At 43.5% G+C, this 15,602-nt stretch overlaps 1 protein-coding gene across 3 annotated transcripts in view; it reads right to left on the reverse strand.

Moving 5' to 3' along the window:
• The window catches only part of CSTPP1 (centriolar satellite-associated tubulin polyglutamylase complex regulator 1), a 157,570-nt gene that overhangs the window by 22,220 nt on the left and 119,748 nt on the right, over window positions 1-15,602 (reverse strand). For all 3 annotated transcript variants that reach the window (XM_081064881.1, XM_081064879.1, XM_081064880.1), the window contains exon 4: window positions 4,089-4,173. In XM_081064881.1, coding sequence (XP_080921007.1) covers window positions 4,089-4,173 — 85 coding nt within the window. The remainder of the gene's footprint in view (window positions 1-4,088; window positions 4,174-15,602) is intronic.

Raw genomic sequence — 15,602 nt, forward strand, 5'->3', positions numbered from 1 at the left:
GACACATATCCATCATGTATGGTGTAATACTGACATACCTCAGAGATATTGTGGGTTCACTTCCAGACCACCGCAATGAAGCAAATATTGTGATAAAGCAAGTCACACAAATTTTTTGGCTTTCCAATGCACATGAAAGTTATGTGTACATTATACTGTAGTCTATTAAGTGTACAATAGCATTATGTTTAATAAACATAGGTATTAATAAAACAAGGTATTTTAAATACCTTGATTTAAAATACTTTATTGCTAAAAAATGCTAACTACCATCTAAGCCTTCCGCAAGTCATAAGCTTTTTGCTGGTAGAGGGTCTTGCCTTGATGTTGATAGTTGCTGACTGATCAGGGTGGTGGTGGTTGCTGAAGATTGGGGTGGCTGTGGCATTTTTAAAAAGAAGACAACACTGATTGACTCTTCCTTTCATGAATGATTTCTCTGTAGCATGCAGTACTGTCTGACAGCATTTTATCTACAGTAAAACTTCTTTCAAAACTGAAGTCAATCCTCTCAAACCCTGCTGCTGCTTTATCAACAAAGTTTACATAATATTCTAAATCTTTTGTGGTCATTTCAACAATCTTCACAGCATCTTCACCAGGAGTAGATTCCATCTCAAGAAACCACTTCTTTGCTCATTCATAAGAAACAACTCCTCATCCACTAAAGATTTATCATGAGATTGTGACGATTCAGTCACATCTTCAGGCTCCACTTCTAATTCTAGTTTTCTTGCTATTTCTACCACATCTGCAGTTATTTCCTCCACTGAAGTCTTGAATCCCTCAAAGTCATCCATGAGGGTTGGAATCAACTTCCACACTTGTTAATGTTAATATTTTTACCACTTCCCATGAAACACGAATGTTCTTAATGGCATCCAGAATGGTGAATCTTTTCTCCGAGATTTTCAATTTACTTTGCCCAGATCTATCAGAATAATCACCATCTATGGCAGCTGTAGCCTTACAAAATGTATTTCTTAAAAAATAAGATTTGAGAGTTGAAATTACTCCTCAATCCATGGGCTGCAAGATAGATGTTGTGTTAGCAGACATGAAAACAACATTAATCTCATTGTACCTCTCCATCAGAGCTCTTGGGTGACCAGGCACATTGTCAATGAGCAGTAATTTTTTGAAAGAAATCTTTGTTTCTGAGCAGCAGGACACAGCAGTAGGCTTAAAATAATCAGTAACCCATGTTGTCAACAGATGTGTTATTATCCAGATTTTGTTGTTCCATTTATAGAATACAGAAAAAGTAGATTTAGCATAATTAATTCTTAAGGGCCCTAGCATTTCTGGAGTGGTAAATGAGCATTGGCTTCAAATGAAAGTCACCAGCTGCATTAGCTCCTAATAGGAGAGTCAGCCTGTCCTTTGAAGCTTTGAAGCCAGGCATTGACTTCTCCTCTTTAGCTATGAAAGTCCTAGATGGCATCTTCTTCCCATATAAGGCTGTTTCATCTGTTGTTGAGTGTAGCCACCTTCATTACTATCTTAGCTGGAGCTTCTGGATAACTTGCTGCAGCTTCTACCTCAGCACTGCCTGCTTCACCTTGTACTTTTGTTATGGAAATGAATTCTTTCTTTAAACCTCAACCAGCCTCTGTTAGCTTCAAACTCTCCTCCTGCAGACTCCTCACCTCTCTCAGCCTTCATAGAATTGAAGAAAGTTAGGGTCTTGCTTTGGGTTACACGCTTTGGCTTAAGGGAATGTTGTGGCTGCTTGGTCTTCTATCCAGATCACTAATACTTTCTCCATATAGGCAATAAGGCTGTTTTCAAACTTTATCATTCGTGTGTTCACTAGAGTAGCAGTTTTAATTTCCTTCAAGAACTTTTCCTTTGCATTCACAACTTGCTTCTTTGATTCAAGACGCCTAGCTTTCGGCCTATCTCAGCTTTCAACACGTCTTCCTCACTAGGGTTTCCAGGCGGGAATTCCCGCCCATTCTCAGGATTTTTTTTCGATTTCCCATTCCCAAATCCCGAGATATAAACTGTTTTCTGTTCTCCATGATGAGTCGTTTCCACAAAGTGACGGCTGATACCACCAACGACCTGGGTTCAAGGAGCCAATTTTCCCAATTGACCGACCAACTTTTCTTGGAATTGGGGAATGGAAAAGTGAAAAAAAGTCCCGAGAACGGGCGGGGATTCCCACCCAGAACCCCTAGCGATAAATAGGAAAAATGTCTAAGAGATATATTGTGAGTAGTACGTTTATTTCCCACTGTGGGTATTACTGGGTTCAAGGAGCTGATTTTCCTGATTTCCCGACCAACTTTTCTTGACCAACCCTATTCCTCACTAAGCTTAAACAGCTTTTGATTTAGAGTGGCATGCAACTCTTCTTTTCAATTCAACACTTCGATGCCGTTGTAGGGTTATTAATTGGCCTAATCGCAATATTGTTGTGTTTCAGGGAATAGGGAGGTCCCAGGAGAGCGAGAGGGATGGGAGAATGGCCGATAGGTGGAGCAGTCAGAACACACACAACATTTCACTGATTTGTAGTGTCCCCAAACAATTACAATGGTAATATCCAAGATCACTGATTACAGATCACCATAACAAATAAACTAGTAATGAAAAAGTTAGAAATATTGTGAGAATTACCAAAATGTGACACAGAGACGCGAAGTGAGCAAATGCTGTTGGAAAAATAACATCAATAGACTTGCTCGATACAGGGTTGCCACAAACCTTCTGTTTGTAAAAAATAATTATCTGATGTTCATTGCAGCTTTATTTATGATGGCCAAGACATGGAAACAACCAAAGTGTCCTTCGATAGATGATTGGATAAGGAAATTGTGGTATATATACACAATGGAATACTATGCCACTCCTAATTCCTCTCCACTTCCTTGAAATTCAATTCAAGGTGGGGGCAGAGAGTTAAACTAACCTTAATTCCATTCTTATGGAATCCAAAGGGCCATAAGAAAAGATGAAATAGTACCATTTGCAACAACATGAATGGATCTTGAGATTTATGCTGAGAGAAATAAGTCAGATAGAAAAAGTCGAGAACCATATGATTTCACTGATATGTGGTATATAAAACTGAAAACAACAAAAGAATAAGACAAACAAATGAAGAGACAAAAACTCATAGACACAGACAATAGTTTAGTGGTTACCAGAGGGTAAAGGGGGTGGGGGTGGGAGATGAGGGTAAGGGGGATCAAATACATGGTGATGGAAGGAGAACTGACTCTGGGTAGTGAGCACACAATGGGATTAATAGATGATGTAATACAGAATTGTACACCTGAAATCTATATAACTTTACTAACAATTGTCACACCAATAAACTTCAATTAAAAGAAAAATTATCTGTGAAGAGCAATAAAGCAAAGTACAATAAAACAATGTATGCCCGAAAAGAGCATTTTCCTAAAAATCCTCTGTTATGGCATTTTTCAGAAAACAAGATTTTTTGCTATACTTCCAATTGCCAGCTTAGCTCAGGTTTTGTGTTAAATAAGTAAAAGTTAACAGAAGCATACATAGTCCAACAACCTCATTTGGTTAAAAAATGTGAATGTCAATGAAACCAAACACAGAAATTAGGGGGCTCTACCTATAACTATTTCTGTTCAATCTTCCTGGTTCTGGAGTAATCTTGAAAACTTTCTTTTAGCATAAATAATACAATTTTTTCTACCCTCAGCCCTCAGTTGGGCATTATCACCTTTATGCCTTTCTCGTCTACAACCTCAACCCCCTTTATCACAAGCTGCTGCCAACTCCTGCCTCTTCTTTTCTTAGCATATCCTCTAGGGGTTTTTGTGCTCGCAAGTGCCTCTTCATCTCACCAACCCCCAGCTCTATCTCCAGACCCTAAGGCTCCCCACAGAAACCACAAAGGATCATTTAGCTTCCCTTTGAAAATGGGGAAAGCAAGTACTATGGTTTTGGGCAAATCCCCAATAGACCCCTCTCCAAAACACTGTTTCTTCCCTAATGGTTTTATTCTTCCCTAAAGGTTTGTTTGTTTGTATACATTTCAGGGTTCTCTAAGAAGCCCTGTTCCACGGATGACTGAGTTGGGTTCAAGAGCCCACGAGACTTACCTGGCTGCTTTCTGAGTAAGCTCCAGGGGGAAATCCGGGCACAGTAATTGCAGCAAACAGTGGTATTCTTTCATGGTCAGCAAATCTGAAGTGGAAATGGAGAGAAACACATTAGGCCTCTGCATGTGAAGTCACTGCTCTCTTTTTGGCCATTTCATGGGTTTCAGACCTTGTCTCGGTAGAGTTGCTCTTTTAAAGGTAAGAGTTAAGAGTGTGCTGTCCACTAACCTTTATGGGTTAGATTTTTGAGATCAGTATTTATATACCATTTTTCCTGGATGGGAGGCACCCAGCTGCAACATTTTGGCCAAAGAAGCTTCCCTGGTTTGATAAACAGCCAGGTGAGAAGAGGGGTACTTTTATCAGCCTTCTTAGTTTGGTTTTCCTTGTGTATAAAATATCTACAAGAGTGAATCATTTCAAAGCTAGCTAAATCTGCTGAAATTCTCTGGCCTGGTAACATTCACCACAAGATGACCAGAGACCATCCACAGACTATCTGGAAGCAGTACTGAGGCAAACTTAGTCTTGCAATGTATGGAGAAGAATACAGTACAGCAACCCACAGACCTTATTACTCTATCATCCAGTACTGCGCAGGCTGGCTTCTTTCTGATGCCTGCACACAAAGCTGGGCATCCTATAAAGGAAGCCAAGTTAGAGGTCCAAGGTATACAATCAAGGCAACCAAATGATTCCTGATATATAGAGCAGTGCTTTGGGAGAGATGAGCCAGGATGAGGTTCTGTGGCCCGGCAGAAAACCCAGGGAGTAAATCTCAGGTTGGTTTATAGGATCCTAAGGGACAGGAGGAAATACACCGAGGCTTGAAAATTGTCTTGGTACTGCATGTACTAATCCAAGAGATTTCAGATCAGCCATGCAGCAGCAATCCACAAGTACTCCATATACTAAAGCATTTCAAATATGGAAGGACATGCTAATGGTAAAGCAAGAGCAAGAGGCCTGGAAGCCATCCTGGCTGGGAGAATGAGTGAGAGAAGGGAATCCAAAGGGCATGGCCGCAAGTGGGGAATGAAGACGATGCTCACAGGCAGCTGGCTTCTCCGGACCTCAGTTAGCCCAAGCCACAGGAATCCAGATCTCCTGCTCCTGCTAGTTTGGTTGATGCTTTTCCAAGACAAAAACCCCAAATCCCCAGGGACAGGCCTGGGTTCCTACTACTTTTTCATCAAAACTTAATTCAAGGTGGGGGCCAAGAGTTAAACTAACCACACTGCCAAAGTCAGGGACACCAAGGAACAGAATCGGCGTCAATATAGGTCAAAGGATCAAGATGGCTTTTGTGGCCTTCATCTTGGCCACAGTAGGGTGTGTACTTTCCTCTCCTCACTTGCCTGACCTCGGGCACAGCCTGGTAGGAGGTTTTATTCTTCAAGGGAAGGAGTAACAGCCACTCGTGGTCTCACAGATTTGGGGTGAGGGACAGGAAAAGGCAAAGGGAAGGGAGAAAAGCCACTGAATCTAATGTGCTCCCACTTTAATCTCACTCCAGAACTCCCTAGATAGAGAGAAGAGTGATTTCTGGCAGGAAGTAAAGAAAGGAAAGTTCTATCTTTAAATCATCAGTACTTCTCTAGGCTAAACTTGGATGGATATACCTGATATCATTCTTGGGGGTGGGGGATCAAAGTGTTTCACAAGGATTCACATATATTCCCATAATTACCTACAAAATATCCTTGGGAAGGTAAACAGAGTGAAGGAAAATGAGAAGCCTAGGGAGAGAGAGAGAGTTGCGTAATCCCCATATGAAATCAACAAAGACAGTGACTGGCATCAATCTCGGCCTCCTGGTTTCTAGATCCTCGGCTCCTTTTAGGTTCCTGACGATATTCTAACTTGTATACTTCAATATTTGTTTCCCAAAGACAGAAGAATGACCTACAAAAATCATTTTGTACCTCTCTAATGTAGCAACAGACTCTCGGGAATACTAAATACATGAGAAAAACAATACATCCTAGCCACAACTTCTGGAACTTGACTTTCCCAAATGTAAAATAAGGCAGATAGTCTGATAAAGAGATGAATGAAAGTCAGGCAAATAAACAAGTTTTACCACCTTAATTGTGGAAGGCAGTGGTTCTACTTCTATTAGCCACGTGATTTCAAAGGAGAGGCACCTGTGGCTTGGAGACACTCCTTTGCTTGTACAGCAGGTTATTTGGGAGAATGGCGAGTGGTAAGACTTGTTCCCAAATCAGAACACTGTCCCCTTCCTGTCCCACAGGCTAGAGTTCAAATCTTGGCTCTATGATTTATCAGGCACGCGTATGCAACCTTGGGAAAATTGCTCCATCTCTCTAAATCTCAGTTTCTTGTCTATAAAATAAAAATGATACCTACCTTTCAGGGTTGAATTCATGATTAAAAGAGATGATGTCTGTAAAGTACTTAGCAGAATGTCCGGAACATAATAACACCAAACAATGAAAGTTATTTTAGTTTTGTTTTTAAATCCTGGGGGCAAAGACAGGAGGAGAGAAAGAGAAAAGTGTTTCTCACTGAGTTTAAATGGATGAACACTTACGAGTGTTCTGCCTTGAAAATTCTGTCAGGTTGCCTGAGCCAAACCTTCTTGAATACTCTTCTGCAGTATTACCTCAGTTCCAGGCACAGCGGTACAGCCATAAATAGGGTTTCCGGGCAGGAATTCCCACCCGTTCTCAGGAATGTTTTTCGCTTTCCCATTCCCGAATCCCGAGATATAAACTGTTTTCTGTTCTCCAAGATGAATCGTTTCCACAAAGTGACGGCTGATACTAGCAACCACCTGGGTTCAAGGAGCCGATTTTCCGGACCAACTTTTCTCGGGATTCGTGAACAGAAAAGCGAAAAAAAAATACCCTAGAACAGGCGGGAATTACCTTCCCCCCTCCCCCACTGAACCCTAGCCATGAACAAGCCAGGGGTCTCCCCAGTTCCCAGGATTTACGCTCAGGCAGTAGTTAATCCTAAATGGCTCCTGTCTATTTTGGGCCCCTGCGTTCTTAGAACAACTCTCCAAGATTTCAAAGTCCCTTCCAGGCAGCCCTTTGTGCTTCAGGACTAACAGTGATGAGACCGAAATCACGGAGCTCTCTGCTCAGGCCTTGAACTAGCTCAGTGAACCTTCACAACAGCCTTCTGAAGGAGGTTCCATTATTCCCAGATCATTTCACAGGTAAGAACGTAGAGGCTTAGAGAGATGAAACGATCTGGCGAGGGAGGAGAGAGGGGCCAGAGCCTGATGTTCCAGAGCAAGATTCCAGGCTGGGAAGGAAAGGAGAACTGTGGGCTGGATGGACTTAATAATACCACTCCCACTAACATTTCTTGAGCAGTGACTGTGGGCCAGGCTCTGTCCTTCCAAGGGTTTTACATGTGTTAGCTCAGCTCATCTCCACTGTTGTTATCTCCATTTCACAGACGCGCACTCACGTGGTGTGTGCTTAAGAGGTAGAACTGAATTCAGACTCAGGCTCTGGTTCCAAAGTTTACAGGTAACATTTTCAACACCTTAATCTTATCAACCACAATGTGTGAAGGCTTAAGAGCCTGCCTTCCCCTCCAAACAAACAGCAGAAACTAAATAGCTCCAGGTGAACTGGATCAAGGAGACAACTCAAGTGAATTGGGATTTTTTTTTTTTTTTATGTAAGAAATTTCATCTAAAAGGTTCTAATTACTGTCAACAGGAAAGGCTGCAGCTCCAGCACCACAGCCTGTGCTGGGCCGGGGGCAATGGGAGGGTGTGTGGGGGGGTGAGAACACCTGTGCTGGTGGCCACTCCACCATTTCTCATCCCTGCCCACCTGCCAGCCACTCTGCACCCTGGCAGGTGCAGGGAAGGTAAGTGCTGTGTACCAACAGATGCCTTCTCTAAAGGAATCCCCACAATTAGGAAAGCTTCAGCCAGCAAGTCCTGAAAGTTCAAAGGCAAAGGTGTAAGAAGTCTTTGGTATAAGATCAAAATCAGAACACTCACCACAAATTGGTGCTTCTCTTTTTGTGGGTGGTCAAAGCTGTTAAACTTTCTTATTCTAAACCTTGTAATCGTCCCATCGACTCTGTGCCTGGCTCTGGACCAGAGGGTTTTACGCCCCTGATCCTATCATCTCCAGAGCAAGCATGGCATGGCATTGTGGCTAATAGCATGGACTTTAGAGTTCGACTGCTTGGGTCCAAATCTGAGCTTTGCCGCTGATTTCAAATTACTTGACCTTCAAGCTGGATACATCAGTTACCCCATCTGTAAAATGGGGATAATGACTGTCACGCGGGGTGTCATGCGGGGTCTCAGCTCCCGCTCCTCGCATAAGAACGCAGGACATGGTGAGGCCAAAGAGGAACACCCACGGAGCCACAGATTATACCACTATATTCTTGCTGGTGGCTGTGTTGGAGATATAGGAAACAGGATCCACACGATCCGTAACCTGCCGTCTGCTTCTCTGCCAGCCCACCTCACTTGCTAACTGCAATCCTCCATGCTAACTGCAATCCGCAATCCGTACCTCTCTGCAATCCGCACTTGCCAGCCACCATCTGCTGCTAGTGTAGTCATGGCAGTTGTATTAGTGGCCAATGGCTCACTGGTTACAGCTGACGGCCAACTAACCACAGCTGATGGCCATCCAATCACAGCTGATGGCCATTTACTACCTGAGCCAGCACCTTTCCACGGGAGGGCGAGAGCCTGGAAACTGCACTCCTGGCTCTGTCCCCACAATGACAGTATCAACATCACACAGTTGTTGTGAATTAAAAGACTTAGCATGATGGCCCATCATAAGTGCTCTGTTAGTATTTACTATTATTATGTTAGAAATGAAGAACCTAGGGTTTCTTTAACTAAGGTTAATTACTTTCTCAAGGAAACAGCGAGTGAGAGGAAGGAGGGCTGAGGTTCAGACCTAAGCCTGCCTGGCTCCACAGGTTCCGCAGGTTCCCTTCTAGCAGGTGGCATCCAGCTGGTCGGTGGTGGAGGCCTTGACTTCTGATGAGAGGCTTGTTCACGCCAGGTGACTGACAGACTTTATATCTAAGTGAAACATAGACACCCTCCAGGCTGCCACATTAAACAGGGCAGAGCAGCTGTGTTAGTGCAGAGCCCAGACTTTGCAATCAGACGACCTGGCTCCACTCCGTACCATGAGGACGACTTGGACAAGTTATACAACTTCTCTGAACCTTGGTTTCCTCATGAAAAATGTGAATAAACACAGTATCTACCTAATGTGATTGTTGTAAAATTCTAATGAGGTTATTTACATATAAGGCACTTTTCTGAAAAATTAGCCAAGTGCTCACTAAATGGTAGTTATTATTTTGTAATTACTAACTGATTAAAATTTGAAGTCCGGAAATTGAGGAATCTTTGGGCTTAACTAAAGCCCTTAGCACATGCCTCACACATAGTAGTAAATAGCAGTTGAAGGAATGAACGGATGAAAACATGAATTGCAGTGACTCAGATGAAAATTCGGAGGGACGAAGTTCTGGCCACTGTATGAGCACAGAGAGACGGCGACTCTGCAGGCACAGGAGACATGTCTGCCAATTAGGGGGTGTGAGAAGCTCTAAGGAGCTGAAAATGGAAAACGTCCTGTTTGGGTAGGTACCATATGCTAAGGAAGCATAATAAATCATGGCCGGTTTGTTAATTTAATGTGCTTGCTGACTCCTAGCACCTTCTCATCAAGTGTTCATTTCAATCAACTTGAATATTTATTGTCATAGGAATGTATCACCAATTTTACCTTGAAAACCAGAGGAACCTAGGGTTTACTTCCTAGTAATTCATTTTACCATGGTTACAACTTTAGCACGAATACTGCGGTTTTTAAGGCAAGCAGCCTCTGACTAAATTATTCTTTTATTGGTTATCTGAACTCTAATCCTAGAGAGTGATAGGTGAGGTTATTTTGGCTAGCAAAATTAATCTAATCAGAAATTACTGATGCCCCATATATTTAAGGGTTAATTTGTCCTCACTTCTTTTTTGGAAAAGAAGCATAATGATTTTCTGTTGTCTTCTCTACATCTGTGGAATGATTGTAGATTATGGGGAATTGCCTTCCATCCCTGATTTGATGGACCGCTTGACAGCTTGCTTGGGAACGTACCGCCATATAGTGGTACAGGCGAATGTTGGCTTCCTGTGTCTCGCCCGGCCGCCAGCGAGACTGTGGTGCAGGAAGACCCCTTGTTGGGGTGCAGGCGGATGTTGGCTTCCTGTGTCTCCTCCGGCCACTGTCGAGAGTATGTAAGCACGTTGGCTGTGAGCCACTATTGTTCCAGCACAGTGCCGAGAAACCTGGCAGCACCCTGAGAAACCCTGGCTGTACCCAGAGGGAAGGGGGACATAGAGGGACACCCCCTGGGACATTGCTTGAACTGGACTGCGGCTTTTTCTCCTGAGCTCATGTGGGGACAGAGCCCCAGAGAACAGTTTCCAGGCTCTCGCCTCATGTGGGAAGGTGCTGGCTCGGTTATTAGATGGCCATCAGCTGTAATCAGATGGCCATCGGCTGTCAGTGCGTGGCCATCAGCTGTTACCTGTTAGCCATTAGCCACTAATATAACTGCCATGAATACGCTAGGGGCTTGGTTGGTGGGCACAGAAGTGGACTGCGGATTGTGGTTAGCAAGCAGATTCCATTGCAGATTGTGTTGATCCTACTTCCTGTGTCTTGCCCGGCCGCAAGCGAGACTGGGGTGCAGGAAGACCCCTCGTTGGTGTACTGGCGGATGTTTGCTTTTGTATCTCAACCAGCCGCCATCGAGAATATAGTGGTATGACTTCCCTATCTATGGCTCCATTGTTGTTCCTTTTTGGCCTCACCATATCCTGCGTTCTTATGCGGGGAGCAGGAGCTGAGATCCTGCATGACAATCTGGTTTGCCTCCTTGCTGTGGAAATTCCTGCCTCAGAAGCTCTCTGTGTGTGAGTGTGTGTGTGTGTGTGTGTGCATGCTCGCACGTGTGCTTGCACACAGAGGTGGGGGGCAGCTCAGTAATCTCTACAGACTCCTCACAGATCACCATGTGAGTCCAGAACATTTGCTCAGAAGCACTGTTGAGGTGTGTGATTGTAGACTTAGATGCCTCTGCTCTTCCTGGAAAATGGTGCCTCTTCCAGGGTCAGAGTGGTGTCAACGGAGGAGTGCCAGATGGAAGGAACTAGGGCCATAGCTTTGTCCTTTACTCAAGAGAAAACCTTTTCCAAAGCCTGAATCAAGGGTTTTTGGCTTCAAAAGTATGGGGGATGTAATGGGGTTTAGTCTGAATTCATTTGTGTGAGTGTCTACATGTTGATAGCTGGGTGTGCTAGTGGTGGGACAAGGGCTGGAGATAATAAAATGCTACCACGCCACGGGGAATCCCAGAGGACTGAACAACTTCTGGTTGGTTGGCTACATGATCTCAATAGGAACGACCACAAACGCCAGAGAACACCACAGCCCATGAGTGGACTCTCCAATTTTCAGTTGCAATTGTTTTTATGTTCTTTTATGCGGGGTTGTGAAGGCTCATTCTAAATGACACTCACCCTCAGCCAGGCTACTCTGCCAACAGATGCTCGGAAAGACATGGATAGTTCAGGGCATGACCACACCACCCCTTCCAAGTCCCAGGGCACTGAGGCTTTGGTACCAGTCCACAGCTGAGTAAATACTCTTCGGTGCTACTTTGCACGGAGAAGGAAGGGATTGATGGGGAGTGTGGCCAGAGTGAGGAAGGAGGCAAGACATCTGACAGCTTCACTTCCAATGTAGCACTTGGTACCATAAATACCAGGAAAAGTCTAACATCCTAGGGCCATGTTCCTGTCAAGCAAAGCCCCCGAAGAAGAGCAGGCTGTGTTCTTAAATTTTATCTTCTTTGTTTAAATTTAAACTTCTGTTGTTTTATGTTATAAATAGAGGGAAATGATAATTAGTTTACTGAAAGGGAAATGATTTTACAAAAGGAATGAGAAGCAGTGGCTTCCAGGGACACCTGTGGTATAAAGTCCTTGGGCCATTATTATTATTTTTTTAAGGAGGGCGCAGCTCACAGTGGCCCACGTGGGGATCGAACCGGCAACCTTGGATTTATCAGCACCACGCTCTAACCAACTGAGCTAACCGGCCACCCCACCTTGAGCCATTATTAACATGATCCTTTGACAACTCATGACTCCCTAGAGCATGAGCAGTGTGTGCAAACAGGGGCAGAAAGCCAGACTCTTTAGTTTTGTATTTTATTATGACTAAGCCCAACATTAAGTGATGGTTTCTATTTGACCAGTATACATGTTCTAGGTAAAGTATTAAGTCAGACATAGCAACAATTTCATGGTAATTTTCAGAATGAACAAAAGCAACTCCCTAGCAAATGTTTATATTATACAAAGATTTAAAGAAATGGAAGTATTTTTAATCAGGGTCTGAAATTCTTCCCCAGGGATCATGTAAATCCGATCAGGTTTTTAGGCCAATCCTGGTCATCCCTAGCCACTCCTGTGGGACTGAACCAAAGGCCTGGTCGATATGGTAAGAACGCCCATGCTGTGTCAGAACTTGGGGTGTTGCCGTTTTCTGGCCATCACGATAGGGCTGTTGAGAGTTGGAGGACCAAGGCAAGGCCTGGTGCCAGGGGAGAGCACTGTCTTCGACAGCTCTGATGACATGAAGTAGGACAGGCTTGCACATGCCCAGGGTGGGCAGCCATTATGACACGGTGGCAGGAGGTACCAATGCCAGGAGAAAAGCAAGCCTCTCTCCAGTAGCAACAGGGCTAGTAACTCTGGCACAGGCACATCCCCTGACCATTGATTGAGGAAAAGGGAGGCAGCTCTGGACATCAACATATGGTGCAAGCTTTTGGCACCATAAGCTCCCAAAGCGTCCAGCAGTCCATTGGGGAAGTTAGTTCAAGACTAGCATGTGCACCATTATTCATTCTAATCCAGAGACCAACCAGTCCAGCTCTACTAGGTGTTGGCTACTTCACGTTTCTGTTTGGAAATAAGAGGATAGGGTGTGCCCTTTGAAACAGACCTCAGGGCCAAAATATAATTGTCATCCAGGAGGAAGTAGGTGCTGTCACATACTCCCGTGACCCACTCTTATTCTTAGTTGAACAGAAATGGTTCAAGAGGCATCAGAGCTAAGGTGGGAAATGAACTAAACCCCTTCTCATGGTAACTAACGGTGAGAGGGAAATTCTACCCCCTCAATGGTGGTATATCTGGAATACTTCATTCAACCACTGAAAGGGAGGCAGTATTTTAAATTTCCTTATATGGGTTTTTATGGCCAGAATGAGGGCTTTTAAGTTGTTTCAGGATGTGTGTGTGGGGTGGGAAGGAGGATATTCTGTTCTACCACAAAGACACACCATGACACAGAGGAAAAAATTTGGTCTGATTTCTGTAAAGAACTAACGACACTGTTCTGGGCACAACGTTCCTGGGACTCTATTTTCTCACCTATAAAATAAGGGAGTTGTGATAATGAGGGTTGAAAAATTTTTTTAAACAGCTATGCTTTTTTTTCCCCAATGGAAAGCTTACAAGAAACTTCAATGTATAACAGATAAAAAGAGTCTTTCTTACCCAACTTTCTCCTCAGTAGCCCTCACCCAGGCTAAAGATGTGAGGAATGAGGTGGAGGGGAGAGAAGGCCTGAGGCACTGCTTTAAAACTCTAGGACGCTAGAGAGGAGTGAAAAAGGAAACCCTGGCATGAAGCTCTAAGTGCGTGTTATGTAAAGCATGGGGAAGGGTGCAGGCTCCTGAATCAGACAACCAGGGTCCAAATCTTGGTTCTTCGGGGAGCTAGTCATGTGACACTGAGCAAGCCAATTAGAAATGAAAGTGGATAATAATAATACGAATTATAACATGCATAGTGATAATACTACTATTAATCATGAAGAGTTTTTGAGAGGATTAAAAGAGATGATTAGAAAAAGAGAGCGATAGTAAATTGAAAGTGCGAGTATATGGCACAGGGGAAGCAGTCAATAAACAGAGCCCGCGCTTGTTATCACTCTCCTTCATTTGAGCACAGGTGGGATGGCACCTGCATAACAGAAAGCACAATTCATCGAAATTCTCCAGCTCAAGCCAGTGGGTGGCTAAAGCAATCTTATTCCTTATCTCATGATTATTTTATTTGCCTTTGTTCTTCACCGAGGAGTGAATAACTGACTTCCTGCCTGAAAGCAGGTGCACACCACTTTCCATGATAGCCAGTGCCCGCCAATCCCCCATCCTCTCACTGTGAAAAGTGCTGGTACTGGTAGAGAGATGGTGTAACCATGCAACCATTTTCACACGCATTCTCCCTTCTGAGCCTCACAAGAGCCTTGTGGAGCAAGGAGAGGATAATGGTGTTATTTCTATTTTTACAGACAAGGAATATGAGCCTCAGCAAGGGACAAAATCACCAAGTAAATGGTACAGCCAGGATCAAATCAAGCTTTCTCATTCCAGGGCCAGGTTTCTTTCTACTTCCCAGGCTCCCTATGATGTCCTTTTCGTTTTCTTTCTTCCTTCCTTCCTTCCTTCCTTTTAAGCTTTCATTTATTTTAAGTGTGGTTTTCCAGGACCCATCAGTTTCAATCCAGTTGTGGAGGGTGCAGCTCACACTGGCCCATGAGGGAATCGAACCAGCAACCCTGCTGTTACAAGCATCACGCTCTAACTAGCTGAGCTAACCGGCCGCCCCAATGTCCTTTACTTTCTTGTTGTTGTTGTTGTTTTGTTGCTTTACTTTCTTAACATAGGATCCTTGGCCTGCTTTTATTTCTTCTATGGGTGAAAAACACCCAGCATAGTGAATTCTATAATGAGAATACAGTATATGTTAGCTGCAACTACTGCTGTTGTTACTATTATTATTATCATTATTAATATTTAAGACCAGCTATTCCATCTCTATCATCCTTCTCCTAGGCTGGCCCCCAGGGTTAGATGTATCTATCTGGCTCCTGGCTTCCTTGCTCCCCCCAAAACAAACTGACAAACCCTTTCTAGTTTAGGTGACTTGCTGCTAATCTCTATAAGAAAACAGAGAATGGATAACAAAAAAAAATAAACATTTTAAGCCATTATAAGCCTATATCTGCCATTTAACAGGAATAGACACAGATTAGCAAGAGAAGAGCGAATGGAATTTTATAAGCTATCAGCAAAACTGTCTGATGAGGACTTGTCTGAGAAAGCAAGCCACGGAAAACAAAAACCAATAAAAGTTATTATTTCTCTAGGTTTTCCACTGTCCAAAGTACCCACAGAATAAATAAGAAATGGAACAGATTATGCATTTGATTTGCTTAAAATGCATTTTCCTTCTTTTCTAAATAAATATAAAAAGAAGCAGTGGCTAACGGAGTTACTCACTGAGGGTGAGTTGAACCAAGACAGACTAAAAATAAAAACACCAATCTAAAGTTCCCTGGTTCTTGATGATTGTGCGAGTAGGGAAAGGCTCTTGCCAGTGTGTAGGCGTATTTATAA

The sequence above is a fragment of the Rhinolophus hipposideros genome (genome assembly GCF_964194185.1).
Source record: "Rhinolophus hipposideros genome assembly, chromosome: 10".
Taxonomy (NCBI): Eukaryota; Metazoa; Chordata; class Mammalia; order Chiroptera; family Rhinolophidae; genus Rhinolophus; species Rhinolophus hipposideros.